Source organism: Megascapheus bottae, chromosome 7, assembly GCF_031878675.1.
Source record: "Megascapheus bottae isolate mThoBot1 chromosome 7, mThoBot2.hap1, whole genome shotgun sequence".
Taxonomy (NCBI): Eukaryota; Metazoa; Chordata; class Mammalia; order Rodentia; family Geomyidae; genus Megascapheus; species Megascapheus bottae.
The window spans coordinates 5,624,048-5,636,594 of NC_143515.1; the positions used below are offsets into that span (position 1 = coordinate 5,624,048).

The window sequence follows — 12,547 nt, forward strand, 5'->3', positions numbered from 1 at the left end:
CGCTCTGAAAAGACGAGACACTAAAGGCCACTGAATATTGTAGCAAACCTCTGGCAAGCCCTTCAGTCTGAGCTGCATGCATGCAAGCATGTGGCACCTGTTCAGAGTTGGCCATTTGTTTGGAGTTGAAATTTGCAGCACTTGTAATCACATCACATGGAAAGAGTAGTTTGTTTTCCTGCCTTCTTTTCTGGAGAGGAATGGCTTGCTGGGCTGTTGGTATTTTTATCTGATGTTTGGCTTCTGGGAATAGTAGGTGACCAGATTCTGTCCATTTTGTCTTCTACAAGTGTGGCAGGGAGACTGCCCTTTGTGATCTGTTGGGCTCAGATCATATCTAATATTCCTCCAGTCGGGTAACCCCTTGGCCTTTGAATTCCTGGTCCTTTTCCTCACAGTTCCATGTGATCATCTCCCTCTTCTTCATAACATGCGTAACGTTCTCCAAGCTGAGCGTGCTTGCCCTTGTTCCATTCAAGCCCCATAACTCCTGTTGTCTGACCCTACACTCAGTCTGCCAACCCTAAATGCCTTTCACATCTTGCTCACTTCTGCTTCCCCATCAGCCTTCCTGACACCTTTTACCTGCCTCTGTCTGCCCTGCCACTGCCTAATCTGTATCATGCCAGGATTCTCAGAGTTCTGCATTCAGCCAGCATCTTCTCTTCATATCCTTGTCATAGTCTCATGCATGCCCACGACATTTGCTACCAACCACTCACTACGACTCAAGTCCTTTGTCTCTAGACACCTCTTTCGCCATGAGTTTAAGTCCAGGGAAAAATCTAAGATATGCCAAAAAAAAGAGACTTGGGCTTTAAAAATGATATTTGGGTTTGAACTCAGAGCTTTGTACTTGTTAGGTAGTGCTCTACCCCTTGAATCACTCCTTCAGCTCCTTTTTGCACTAGGTATTTTACAGGTAAGGTCTTGCTTTATGTGTTGAACAGTCTGGATTGTGAGATTTTTACTGCATTTTCCTTTGTCTTTGGGGATGACAGATATGAGCCACTCTGCCACTGTGGACTCTCTGGAGCTAGGACAATAGGCATGCCCCGTTGCTCACAGGTTGTCTTGTAAAGTTTTATGTCCAGAGTATCCTCAAATGTTGGTCCCCTAATCTTTACCTCTCAAGTAGATAGGATTACAGGATTAAGCCCTTGAGCCAGGTGGATTGGGGGATTTTTGGAGAATCTATGTGTAGGAAAGACATAACTTCCTGGGGTGTCATCACAATGATGGAATTTCCACCCTAGACTTCCTTCTGCATGTGTGTACCTGAACTCCCTTTGCAATCTCACAGAGCTATTTATCATATGGCTGGTCCACATTTATGGTGGGGAGACTTGTCCTTGATTTAAACTTAAATATGACTCTTCTCATTTCCTTCTATCAATCACACTAATTTTCTCGAAAGCAACCTAAACCATGACTGCAGCCTGACAACTTTTGTTTTTCAGGCTATGAATGTCTTAAGACTTCCAACTGCTTCTGGTACTGTATGGTTTGGGGGCCATTTATTTTCTTAGTCTATACTGGAAGTTCACTATTCCACAAGTGCCCCGCAGAGTGTGTGTGGGGGGGTCATGAGTCTCTGTACCCCTTACTTGTCTCTCACTTGGTAGTGGCTCCATTGGCCACACACATCTTCAATTCCAGCCTTCAAATGATCCATCAGCTGCCAAAACAAACATAAGCACATGGTTGCTGTTGAAATGCAAGTTCTAAAAAACACAGACAAAAAATTAGTATACTTTGGAAACTAAAAGAAAAGCTTTATTGAGCTCGTGCGGTGGCTCACACCTGTAATCCTAGCTACTCAAGAGGCTGAGATCTGAGAATCTCGGTTCAAAGCCAGCCCATGAATGAAAGTCCGTGAGACTCTTATTTCCAATAAATCACCAAGAAACTGAAAGTGGCTCTGAGGATCAAGGGGTAGGGCAATAGCCTTGAAGCGAAGAGCTCAGAGACAACACCCATGCCCAGAGTTCAAGTCCCACGACCGTCAAAAAAAAAGCTATTTACTTAAGTGTACATTCATTTTTATCTATTCATGTAACTAAAATATTGCAGGCTTTTTAATATTAATTCGACTTAGTATCATCATTAAAGGATTGTTTAGATAATCCTCTGGATAGTTCACATAGGGTGAATTTCACATAGGTATCTGGAATTGCATTGAACAATAAATTTCTAGAATGTGAAGAAAATTTCTCCTTACCGAATTCATTGGATAGAAAGTATAATAAACTGTTGATTTTAATTTCAATGCCAAAACATACGCACCAACAACTAGCTTATACAGTTTCTTAAAATATATTTTTGCAGATACTTTATTATTTTTACATACAACAAGAATTTTATTTTGTTGCCCTAATTATTTGGTCTTGGTACTTAGAATTCAACATTCAAGCCAATTATACTACAGATTTTACTCAAAATTGTTTCTAATAAAATTACTACTGGTTATGTTAAAATAATATAATAATTAGAAAATAAAATAGATTACTAGAATATTTCATATAATGTTAAAATAATTACAAATTATATTATAAACACTTAAATTAGAAATCACTGAAATCTATGTTGGCTTATGAGTTTTTTTGCAAACTAGATTTAGATACAAAATTGTTATTATTATTATTAGTCAGTGTGGGATTTGAACCCTGGGCCTGGGCACTGTCCCTGAGCTATTCAGCTCTACCACATGGAGTCATAGCACCACTTTCAGGTTTCTGGTGGTTATTTGGAGATAAGAGTCTTACAGCCTTTGGTGCCCAGGCTGGCTTTGAGCCATGATCCTCAGATCTCAGCCTCCTAAATAGCTAGGATTACAGGCGTGAGCCAACAGGGCCCTATGAAATTGTTATTTAGGTATTTACTGTCTTCTACTTATAGTTGCAACATTCTCTGTCTCTGTCTCTGTCTCTGTCTCTCTGTCTCTGTCTCTGTCTCTCTCTCTGTCTCTCTCTCTCTGTCTCTCTCTCTGTCTCTCTCTCTGTCTCTGTCTCTCTCTCTGTCTCTCTCTCTCTCTGTCTCTCTCTCTCTCCTCTCTCTCTCTCTCTCTCTCTCTCTCTCTCTCTCTCTCTCTCTCTCTCTCTCTCCCATAACTTAGTTCTTATTTCTATTCTGGAAGCCATACAGATTGTCATCACTATTGATATTGTGTTCAACTCAGAAAAACAAGAAGAACCCATGTTCAATTTCATATACAACTTCACAGAGTAGAGTATCTTTTAAATAAAAAAAACTGCCAATAGTAATATCAGCTATACACCTTCCCCATCAGGAATTCAGAAAGAACTTAGGCCCTGGTGGCTCACCTCTCTAATTCTAGCTGAGATCTGAGGAACACAGTCCAAAGACAGCCCAGGTAGGAAAGCCCATGAGATTCATATCTCTAATTAACTACCAAATGAAGCCAAAAGTAAAGCTCATTAGCCTTGAGCACAAAAGCTCAAGGACAGTGCCCAGTTCCTGAGTTCAAGCCCCAGGACTGGAATGAAACAAAAGCAAATAATTATAAAGAGCAGAGTCCACCATATTCCCACAGAGGAATAATTTTTGAAGCTTGAACTGTGTTCACAGTGACTTACTCTGTGGTAGTCAGCCTAAGTAGACATTTCCCCTGTTATTCAAGCAACAATATAGAATGTATTTGAATAGATGGAAATATATAAATATACATAATAAATGAGTAGCGCTCATAATTATTATCTTTAAATAAGGAACCTGATCCTATATAATCTAAGTGATTCTTAGGTGTCACTTGAAAGCCTTTTCAGAACAGAGCTGTGGCTTTCCTAAATTCCACTGGAGAAAAGCAGTTTTACCTATACCAGACAGATCTATCCCATCCTTCTTGCTAGTTTGTCCTAAAGATTATAGACTTGCTAGCCTGCTTCTACAGGAGTCTAAAATACCTCAGACGAAACCCTTCATATAGATTCTATTGATTCTGTTTCCCTATCAAATCATTGGTAAAACACAACGATTTTGAAGCAAAAAGGTGAGGAGAAAGGCACAACAGAATAAGGCTGTTGCACTCCAACATTGTAAAAGCAAGAAAATGGCTGATACCCAAGATATTGGGATACAATGAATATATTCTGCATATGTTACAGACATAGATACCCGAGAAACAGAGGGAAGGCTGTGAAGGGCAAAATAAAGACTTCCCAAGTACCTTCATGTTGTAGTTTTGAGGGCCTGTATGCAAGCAAACCAGGAGACCTAAAGTTTATAATCAGCTAACTTTAAGAAAGAGAAAATGTCCAGATTTGCCTACATGGACCAGTCACAAAGGTCATTCAGTATAGAAGAGGAAGGCAGAAGAGCCATTGACAGAGTGATGCGGTGTTAGGGAGTGCTGATCTATCATTATTGGCTTTAGGATGCAAGGGGAAATGAGCTAGGAATACAGAGACTGTAGAAGCTGGAAGACGGGAAAAAAAAAAAACAACAACTAGGCACTGCCCTAGAGCCTGCGGTCAGGAATGCATCTCTGCAATATCTGCAAGATCCATCTCAAAGATCTCCTTTAAGAATCATGAGATTATCCCTCTGTGCTGTTTGAAGCCAGTAAGCAGAGATTTATTCCCTCTTTCAGCAATAGAAAATTAACTCAGTAACTTTTATTAGAGTCTGAGAATACCTACTCTACTAATCCTGTGATCTGTACACATGCTTTGTCAAGGCTCTCAGAGGTAACCAGAAACACAAATTCATTAATGATGGTGAAGAACTTACCCGGATATGAAGTTCCTCATTGATGGATTCTTTTTTATTAGTCTTTCTGACATCCAGGTACCTGACCAGAGGGCCAATTGTGATTCCCTAGATCACAAATGACAACAACAATGGTGGTACTGAGGAGAGGAAAACACTATGGGGAGAAAATCTAGTATCAAACACATTAGAACATCCAATTTGTATATCACTGATATTACTGGTATAGTAACTTCTACTGCAGACATACTTCAGTGTTTAACTTAATAATTTTTTGAAATGATACAATAATGTATAGACCATGGCATATAATATGCTTATGTATTTATATTTATATAGTATAATTATCTATCATAATCTAAACATTATTATAGCATATACACATAGTAGCATATGTGTATAGATCATATATTATGATAAATGTATCATGGTCTATTAACACGGAAACTTCATTTCATCCATTAAAACAATCTTTTTTTAGTTCACTAAGAACTAACTCAAGCTAAAACAAAAAATGTATGCTATCATGTACTAAATAGCATCTTGTTTTCAGAGGTAGACAGACAAGTAGCAATTACCTATCACACAGAAATACTTTTAACAAATAGGTTGCATGAAATGATAACAATTTTGAAGTTAAATATTGACCATGAGTAGGATGTATAAATATCTGAAAATTTAGCTTAAATATTAAACACGGGCTTAAAACCAACCCAATACATTTTACTTATATTTCACTAATTTAATCCATGTGAAAGAATCTACTTATTTTTAATATGAAAGAATTCTACCAACCTGAAAAAACACAGTAAAGTATATAACTACTAAAGTAGCAGTGACAAACAATTTCTTCCTAGGAAAAAGAGGCAGAGGAAGCAAAAATGCAAGGGAAAAACTTCCAGCTCCTCGCACACCACTGTAGAAAATTATGAACTGGTCCTTGATGGAGAAGGGGAAAGTCCGAAACTGGTTACTGACATAGAAGAGAGCAAACACGCCTAGAAAAGGGAAATATGCATTAGAGCTTGGGGCCAAAGATAGTAGAGATTCAATGCTAGTGAACCCCGGGCATGAGTACTACCCTCCAGACTAGGCCACCTGAGTCCTTCACACAACCAGGAACACTCATCCCCAGCAGACTCTTTCTAGGGTACTCATTTTGACTGGTTGTGAGACAGTAGTGTCTCAATTTGGAAGCCATCTCCAGTAGCTTCCTAGAACATGCTCGTGTGTGTGTGTGTGTGTGTGTGTGTGTGTGTGTGTGTGTGTGTGTGTGTGTGTGTTAAAAGTCATACCGTCTTTACTGTTTTACAGAGTGAGATGTATATTTCTTATCTATAGTCATAGAGACCAGTTGAAGTGTTTAGGGAGTAAAAGCATTCATATCTCTCAGCTATAGGATTATGGAATTTGGACTGGGTAGTCACTTTGGTCAACAAAATTGAAGAATCAATTGTATTACCTCCATCTTAGACAATTTATTTTTTTATTGGCTGAGATGACAGTCTTTAATGTTATCTGGGGCGGGGGAGGGTGGGAATGTGTGTGCACGTGCAAGTGCATGTGCACTCATTCATGCACGTGCCAATTCTAAGGCTTTCACTCGTGGTCTATATGCTGTCTCTGAGCATTTTTGCTCAAGGCTAGTGATCTACCACTTGAACTACAGCTCCACTTCTGCCTTTTTGATAGTTAATAAGAGCCTCTCAGTCTTTCTTGCTGGCTTTAAATTATGATCCTCGGATTTTACCTGAATCAGTAGAACTACAGCTATGAGCTATCCATGCCTGACTGTTACTTTTTTTTTTTTTGCCAGTCCTGGGCTTGAGATCAGGGCCTGAGCACTGTCCTTGGACTTTCTCAAGGCTAGAGCTCTACCACTTGAGCCTCAGCACCACTTCCGGCTTTTTTCTATGTATGTGGTACTGAGGAACCAAATATTTTACCAAAGTAAAATATTTTAAAATAATGATTCATTGCTTGGTCCTTTGTTTGATATATATCACATTCATTCATTTAGCCCTAAAACCAGCTATGCTATTTAAGGAAATAAATTCCAACATGTGTGAGATCGCACTTCTCTCTAATGAAAGTGTAAGTGCCTACAGTTTATAGTCTATATCTGATTTAGGGTGTAAGAGGCTACAAATTGGCAAGGAAGTGAAGAGCTAGGGATGTTTACTGAGTTATATTTAGATGGGAAAGTTCTCTCTTCAATTAAAGAAGTCAATACTCCCTGTCCCAGCCCACTTCAGCCTAATTAGCCAGTCACTAATCACTTTGAGTTGACTGAGGATACAAATGGAGACGTGTTCTGTTTTCCTGATTACCACCTAGTACTCCAATTCTCTTATGTGTCTAACGTGTGAAACATAAACCTCTCCTGAACTTTTTTTTTCGATTGCACTAGTGAATAAGTGACTGAAAAGAAGCGAAGGAAGGGAGGAGTCTCAGGGCACTGTGGTGCTCACTGATAGCTCTCCAGATCTGGCAAAAGACCAGTGTGAAGCAGATGAAGGCCCAGTTCCACTCATGGTTCTTCCCGATGGTAGACACCCCCATGAAGATGAAGATCAGGGTCTCGCTGACACTGCTCAGCATCTTCATGAAGTACTTGATGGTCGTGTAGGATGTTTGGGACACATTTTCTTCTACATACTTTTTCATTGTCACCGCACAGGCTGTGATTCTGCAAAAGAAGGAGTAAAGTCTCAGAGAAAAGCATCAAGGGCTGACCTGTCCACAGAAATCTTCCCCGGGGTCCGTGCCACAATATGTGATGAAAAACTTCGTACAGCCTCCGTGTCTCCTCTACACTCCTTCTCTGACTTTGGATTTTCCATTGATTATCTTTTTCTTTCTCCTTTTTTATCCCCTAAGATGTCTACAAGGAGAAGGGAGTGAGGGAGGAAAACAGGGTGTGGTGGTATTCCTATAACAAACAAAACAAAACACCAACAAACCCCAAGTGATAAGAGAAGCAGAAAGCTATCTACTTTTTCTCCTCCCTGTAGAGTTCCCTCAGCCCAAACCTTGCTCTCTCTGCTTCACTCTGCCTTAAGCTAAATGAAATTCAGTACAGTTGGATACACAGAATAATCCAGACCTTGGTTTTCTCAGCCAAATATTATGTCTTACAACAATCTTATGATTTTTTTCAATTTCAAGCAAATATGGGATCTAGGAAAAAAAAAACTTTATCTTGTCTTAGCAGTTTGGGTCATTTTAAAGTGGGAAATAATAGATACCTAGTTTCTAATTTTTATGTTTAGTTAACAAGGATATTCCTATACAATCAAATTTAGCATTTGGCCCAGATAGCCAGAAATAAGGAAAGTATCATAGAGAAAATAATACAATCAGATATGATCAGCTAAACTGAGAAGACTTGTTCTAAGAAAAACATCTCAGCGGTACAAGGACACAGGATAAAAATCTAAATGAATACCTTCTTTAGAACAGAGAAAGCTAGTTTTCTAGTTTTATCCCATCTACTTAGCTTTCTTCTACACTGACGGCTCATGGACTGTGTCTTCCATCTACTTGAGAATTATTTTTCCCAAACAAAAGCATTGAGATGACCTTTAACCTTGATCTTCTCCCAGCTTCTCTGAACCAGCTTTTCTGAGCAGTCTACATTGACACTATAATTGCTATGCACTCTTCAGGCAAATCACACAGAAAGAACCAGCCCAAGTGTTGGGAGAGAACATTTGTTTGGCACAAGGCCTGAATCAGATTTCACAAAACTTAAAGAAAGCAAGAAAAAAATTAAATCCTCAGTCCTGCCAAACCTCTGGTGCTTAGCACCAGAAACCAGGCCTTTTCTAGAATCCTGATTCACCTGCTGTGTCCTTTGTTGTTCTCATCTTACCAGGAGTCTTGAGGCTTATACTCACGCCAGGATGCCCGAGAGATAGAGTGTTTCAGCTGCTAGGTAAGACAGATAGCTGAACATGAAGACGATGAGTGGTTCAATTGCAGAGATGTTCTGAGTGAAACGTGTGATAAATGCAGAAATAAATCCAAAAATGATGCCAAAAAATACTCCCCCACACCCCACGATGATGAATCGAGCACATCCAGCCAAAATGTCGACAGGTTCGATGTCTTCAAATTTATGCATCTTCGTGAAGGCGATTAAGATGTTGTATAAGACCTATACATGCACAAAAACGAAGGAAATAAGCATGACTTAGAAATTTATATTTGTCACCCCCATTTTGGCTCTGGTTAAATTTTACACTACAATAAATGACATGACAAATAACCATGTGGTAACTGAACTTGTCAATGCATTCCAAACCATTTAGATATATTCACATTCACTGAATAAAAAGAATAGTCAAAGCCTTCCAAAACTAAACCCACAATAAATGTTTACAATACAAACACAAGTAAGTTTACTTTGATTGTTACTATTGTGCCTGTGTACAGCACTGTTTTTGTATCTCTGCCATCCAGAGACTGGTCACATTTCTCAGTGTTATCTCTACCAATATAATGATCCACTTCCTTGGAGACCCTAAATATTACAGAAATATCCCCAATAATTGTTACCTTGTTATAGCAAATAAATTTTATATTATATTTTTTCTCTCTAAATTATGATGTAATTTCCCTTTCCTAATTAAGCAGTCTTGTTTTAAGCCCCTTAGATGGGGATGTAGCCTAGTAGTAGTGGAACAAAATGATCCTCAATTCAATCCTTAGCATTGTAGGAGAAATTTTAAAAATTCATTGATGAATAAAAATTTTAAACGCTCTAATTTCAGATTATTGCAATTGTGAATATGTATTGGATTGTTATCTCATACCCTGTATGTCTACATTTATGCTTTGGCTTTAGCAAAACCAAGGATGATGTGGAAGATATCTACACTTAGAAGAGACTATACTTTCTTTTCACATCCAAACCCTTTTCTGGGCGTGTGATGAGCAAATCCTATCTTACAGATCTAACCAGTGGTAGCTACAATGCCCAGGTATCCATGTGACATGAGGCAAAGCAGGTGACACCTCAGTGCCCTGTGGTGTTGTATTAGGTTGGTCAGGAGGTGATGTATATTCACAGCTGATGATAGGCTTCTCAGGAGGTGACATCCCAGACAATCCAGGCACATCTCTGCATCATCTCACTGATTTCACCAAACAACCCTAGCTTATGTAATACGCACTCTTAATTTTCTTATTTCTCTACTATTTTTCAACATTTATTTTTAAATTAGGTTTGTCTGTCATTGTTTCATTTCACTCTGTAGCCCAGAACTCAGTTCCAGCTTCTGGAAAGTAGAAGCAAACACAGGTGATAAGACATAAGAAAGTGGATGAGGGGCCAGGAACATGAGCCCATGTCTATTATCCTAGCTATTTGGAAAATGTAGGAAGATAATATTTCTAGGCCATCCTGGTGGTAGGAAGATGGTGAGATCCTTTCACCAAAAATGGATAGAGAAGTGCCCTATGATCCAGCATTTCCACTCCTGGGCATTTATCAAAAAACTTACAAACCAGGATATAGTGAAGCCAACAGTATACCCGTGTTTATTACAGTACTCTTCACCAGAACCATGGTATGGGATCAGCTTAGATGCACCTCAGTGGACAAACAAATCAAGACAATGTGGTATATATACACTCATTACAATGATATTGCACTATTTGTAAAAAAAAAAGTGGAAACACTTGGAAGAGAAAATTATAGTAAATGAAGTAAGTTGGGACCAGAGAGAGAAAGGGTGCATGTTTTCCTCATATATTGAAGATAGATTTAGCTTACAAACTTGTAAGTAAATAAGTTGGGTGGTAGGCAAATATATACAAATGTATAAACTGAAATCTGGTAGATTCAAGGGAGAACTCAAATAGTACCATGAAATGAAATTCATAATTCAACAAAAATCAACAGTAGGAAGCAGGTACTTAAAAGAGGTAGGGTGAGGTCTAAAGGAAAGGGGTAGGGAGAATTCAGTCAAGAATTCAATTTATATATATTCTACAAAATTAAGAAGACCGAGAGAAGGGATAGGCAGGAGGGATGTTTGAGAATTCTGAAAGGAGTGATTAAGATGTGTTGTAGTCATTGACTGCTTTGATAAATGACAACTCTGTTGTACTACTTAAAGATAATGAAATAAATTCATTTTTAAAAAGTAAGCCAGATATGGTGTACATACCTGTGATGTCAGTTACTGGAAAGCCAGAAGATTATCACCTGAGCTAGTTTAGGCACAAATGTGAGGTCCTATATGAAAAACAAACTGAACCCAAAAGGGATGGGTTGGTAGGATACTTACATGGTAACTTCAAGGCCCTAAATTCAGGGTCCAGAAAACAAAAAGCAACAATAAAACCATAGAAACTAAGATACTTACAGGAAATAAAGCCCTTTGAGAATACCAGTCCCTTAAGAATCCTGAAAAACCACAACATATATGTTTTAGCCTTTGTTTACTCATACTAGGAAAATTAAAAGCATGAGGACAGAGGGCAGAAGATACAACTGAGGAAAACACTGAGTGTATGTTTGGGGTATTACAGGATATAGGAAGATAGCTGTGGGTTCTCCATGAGAGACTGGGTGGAGACCCCTCATTCACTGATTGATGTTGTAGCAGCATACCACAGACTGGGGAATGTGTTAATACTAGAAGTTCATGTGGCTTATGGTTCTAGCATGGCATTAGCATCTGGTGATTGCTCCATGCTGTGTATCAACACTATAGGAAGGACAAGTGAGGGCATGATTCAGAGAGAGGAAGGGGGGGGGGGGCTCAAAGTCACTACAAACCCATTTCAGATAACTAACCCATTCCTGAAACAATTTCTTTAGTCTGTCCAGGTCAGATCCAGTCACTTTTTAAAGGTGATCATATCTCTTAATACTGGTACAATGGATGTTAAATGTCTACATGAATCTTATGAGGACATTCCAACCACAACACCTACCTTCACACTCTGCTCCCCTCCACCTACTCCCTCTCTCCCTCTCCAGGATTTCCCAGGCTAGAGCTTTTTCACTCTGCTCTCTAGTCCTGTCACTCAGGGCCACCTCTACTCTTCCAATGTGGCTCCATAGCTTAAGAGCTCTGCTTGGGCTTCACCTACATGGCTCCTAAGAAGGGCTTGCTGTGTATGCAATACTGATTCTCTGGCCATAGTCTATAACCTGCAGACAGCCGTGGCTATTTCTTCCCAGCTCATTTCCTGGTTCTGGCCCCTTACATCACCTTCGGGACAAAAGAATGATGATTTCGCACAGATAGAGAGATTGACAATAAGGTTCCATCATCTGCAAGAGACATGCCTAGACCGTCTCCTGAGCAAATGAAGCGTATTAAAGTTGCAGCCCCCTTCCATATCATTTTTCCTTATTCTAAAGAAGTCTCATATTTGCATGAGAGAAGTTTCTGTACTGACAGAAGCAGAAGAAGGAGTTGGTGGAAAGGAATGGGTCTCCCTGCTTTAGAATATTGTTTGTGTGTTGATTTTTTTTTCCTTCTTTGCTCTATCCACAAGAAACAAGCAATAAGTCATCAGCTCTTTCTTAAGATACAGGTGTTATAAGTATTCTGCTTTAGAATTAGTTATTGTTGCTATTATTTTTCTTTCTTATCATCCTCCCTATTGCCTTCCTTTTATATCCTTTGGCTACTTTACCTGGTTGGTTCAGGCAGAGATGCAGATCATTAATTTTAGGGTTTTGAGAGGTATTGATAAAGTATTTTAAAGCCATAAGATTTCCTCCAAGAAGATCTTCACCAACCAAACAATGGACAAAGGCCTCATATCTAAAATATATCAACAACTCAAAAAAATT

General features: G+C 39.0%; 1 protein-coding gene across 1 annotated transcript in view; it reads right to left on the reverse strand.

Moving 5' to 3' along the window:
- Slc9a4 (solute carrier family 9 member A4) overlaps positions 1-12,547 on the reverse strand; it is a 49,630-nt gene that overhangs the window by 18,015 nt on the left and 19,068 nt on the right. The window contains exons 3-7 of the mRNA XM_090336082.1: positions 8,628-8,887; positions 7,200-7,417; positions 5,524-5,726; positions 4,750-4,836; positions 1,608-1,678 (exon numbers count right to left, since the gene is read on the reverse strand). Coding sequence (XP_090192208.1) covers positions 1,608-1,678; positions 4,750-4,836; positions 5,524-5,726; positions 7,200-7,417; positions 8,628-8,887 — 839 coding nt within the window. The remainder of the gene's footprint in view (positions 1-1,607; positions 1,679-4,749; positions 4,837-5,523; positions 5,727-7,199; positions 7,418-8,627; positions 8,888-12,547) is intronic.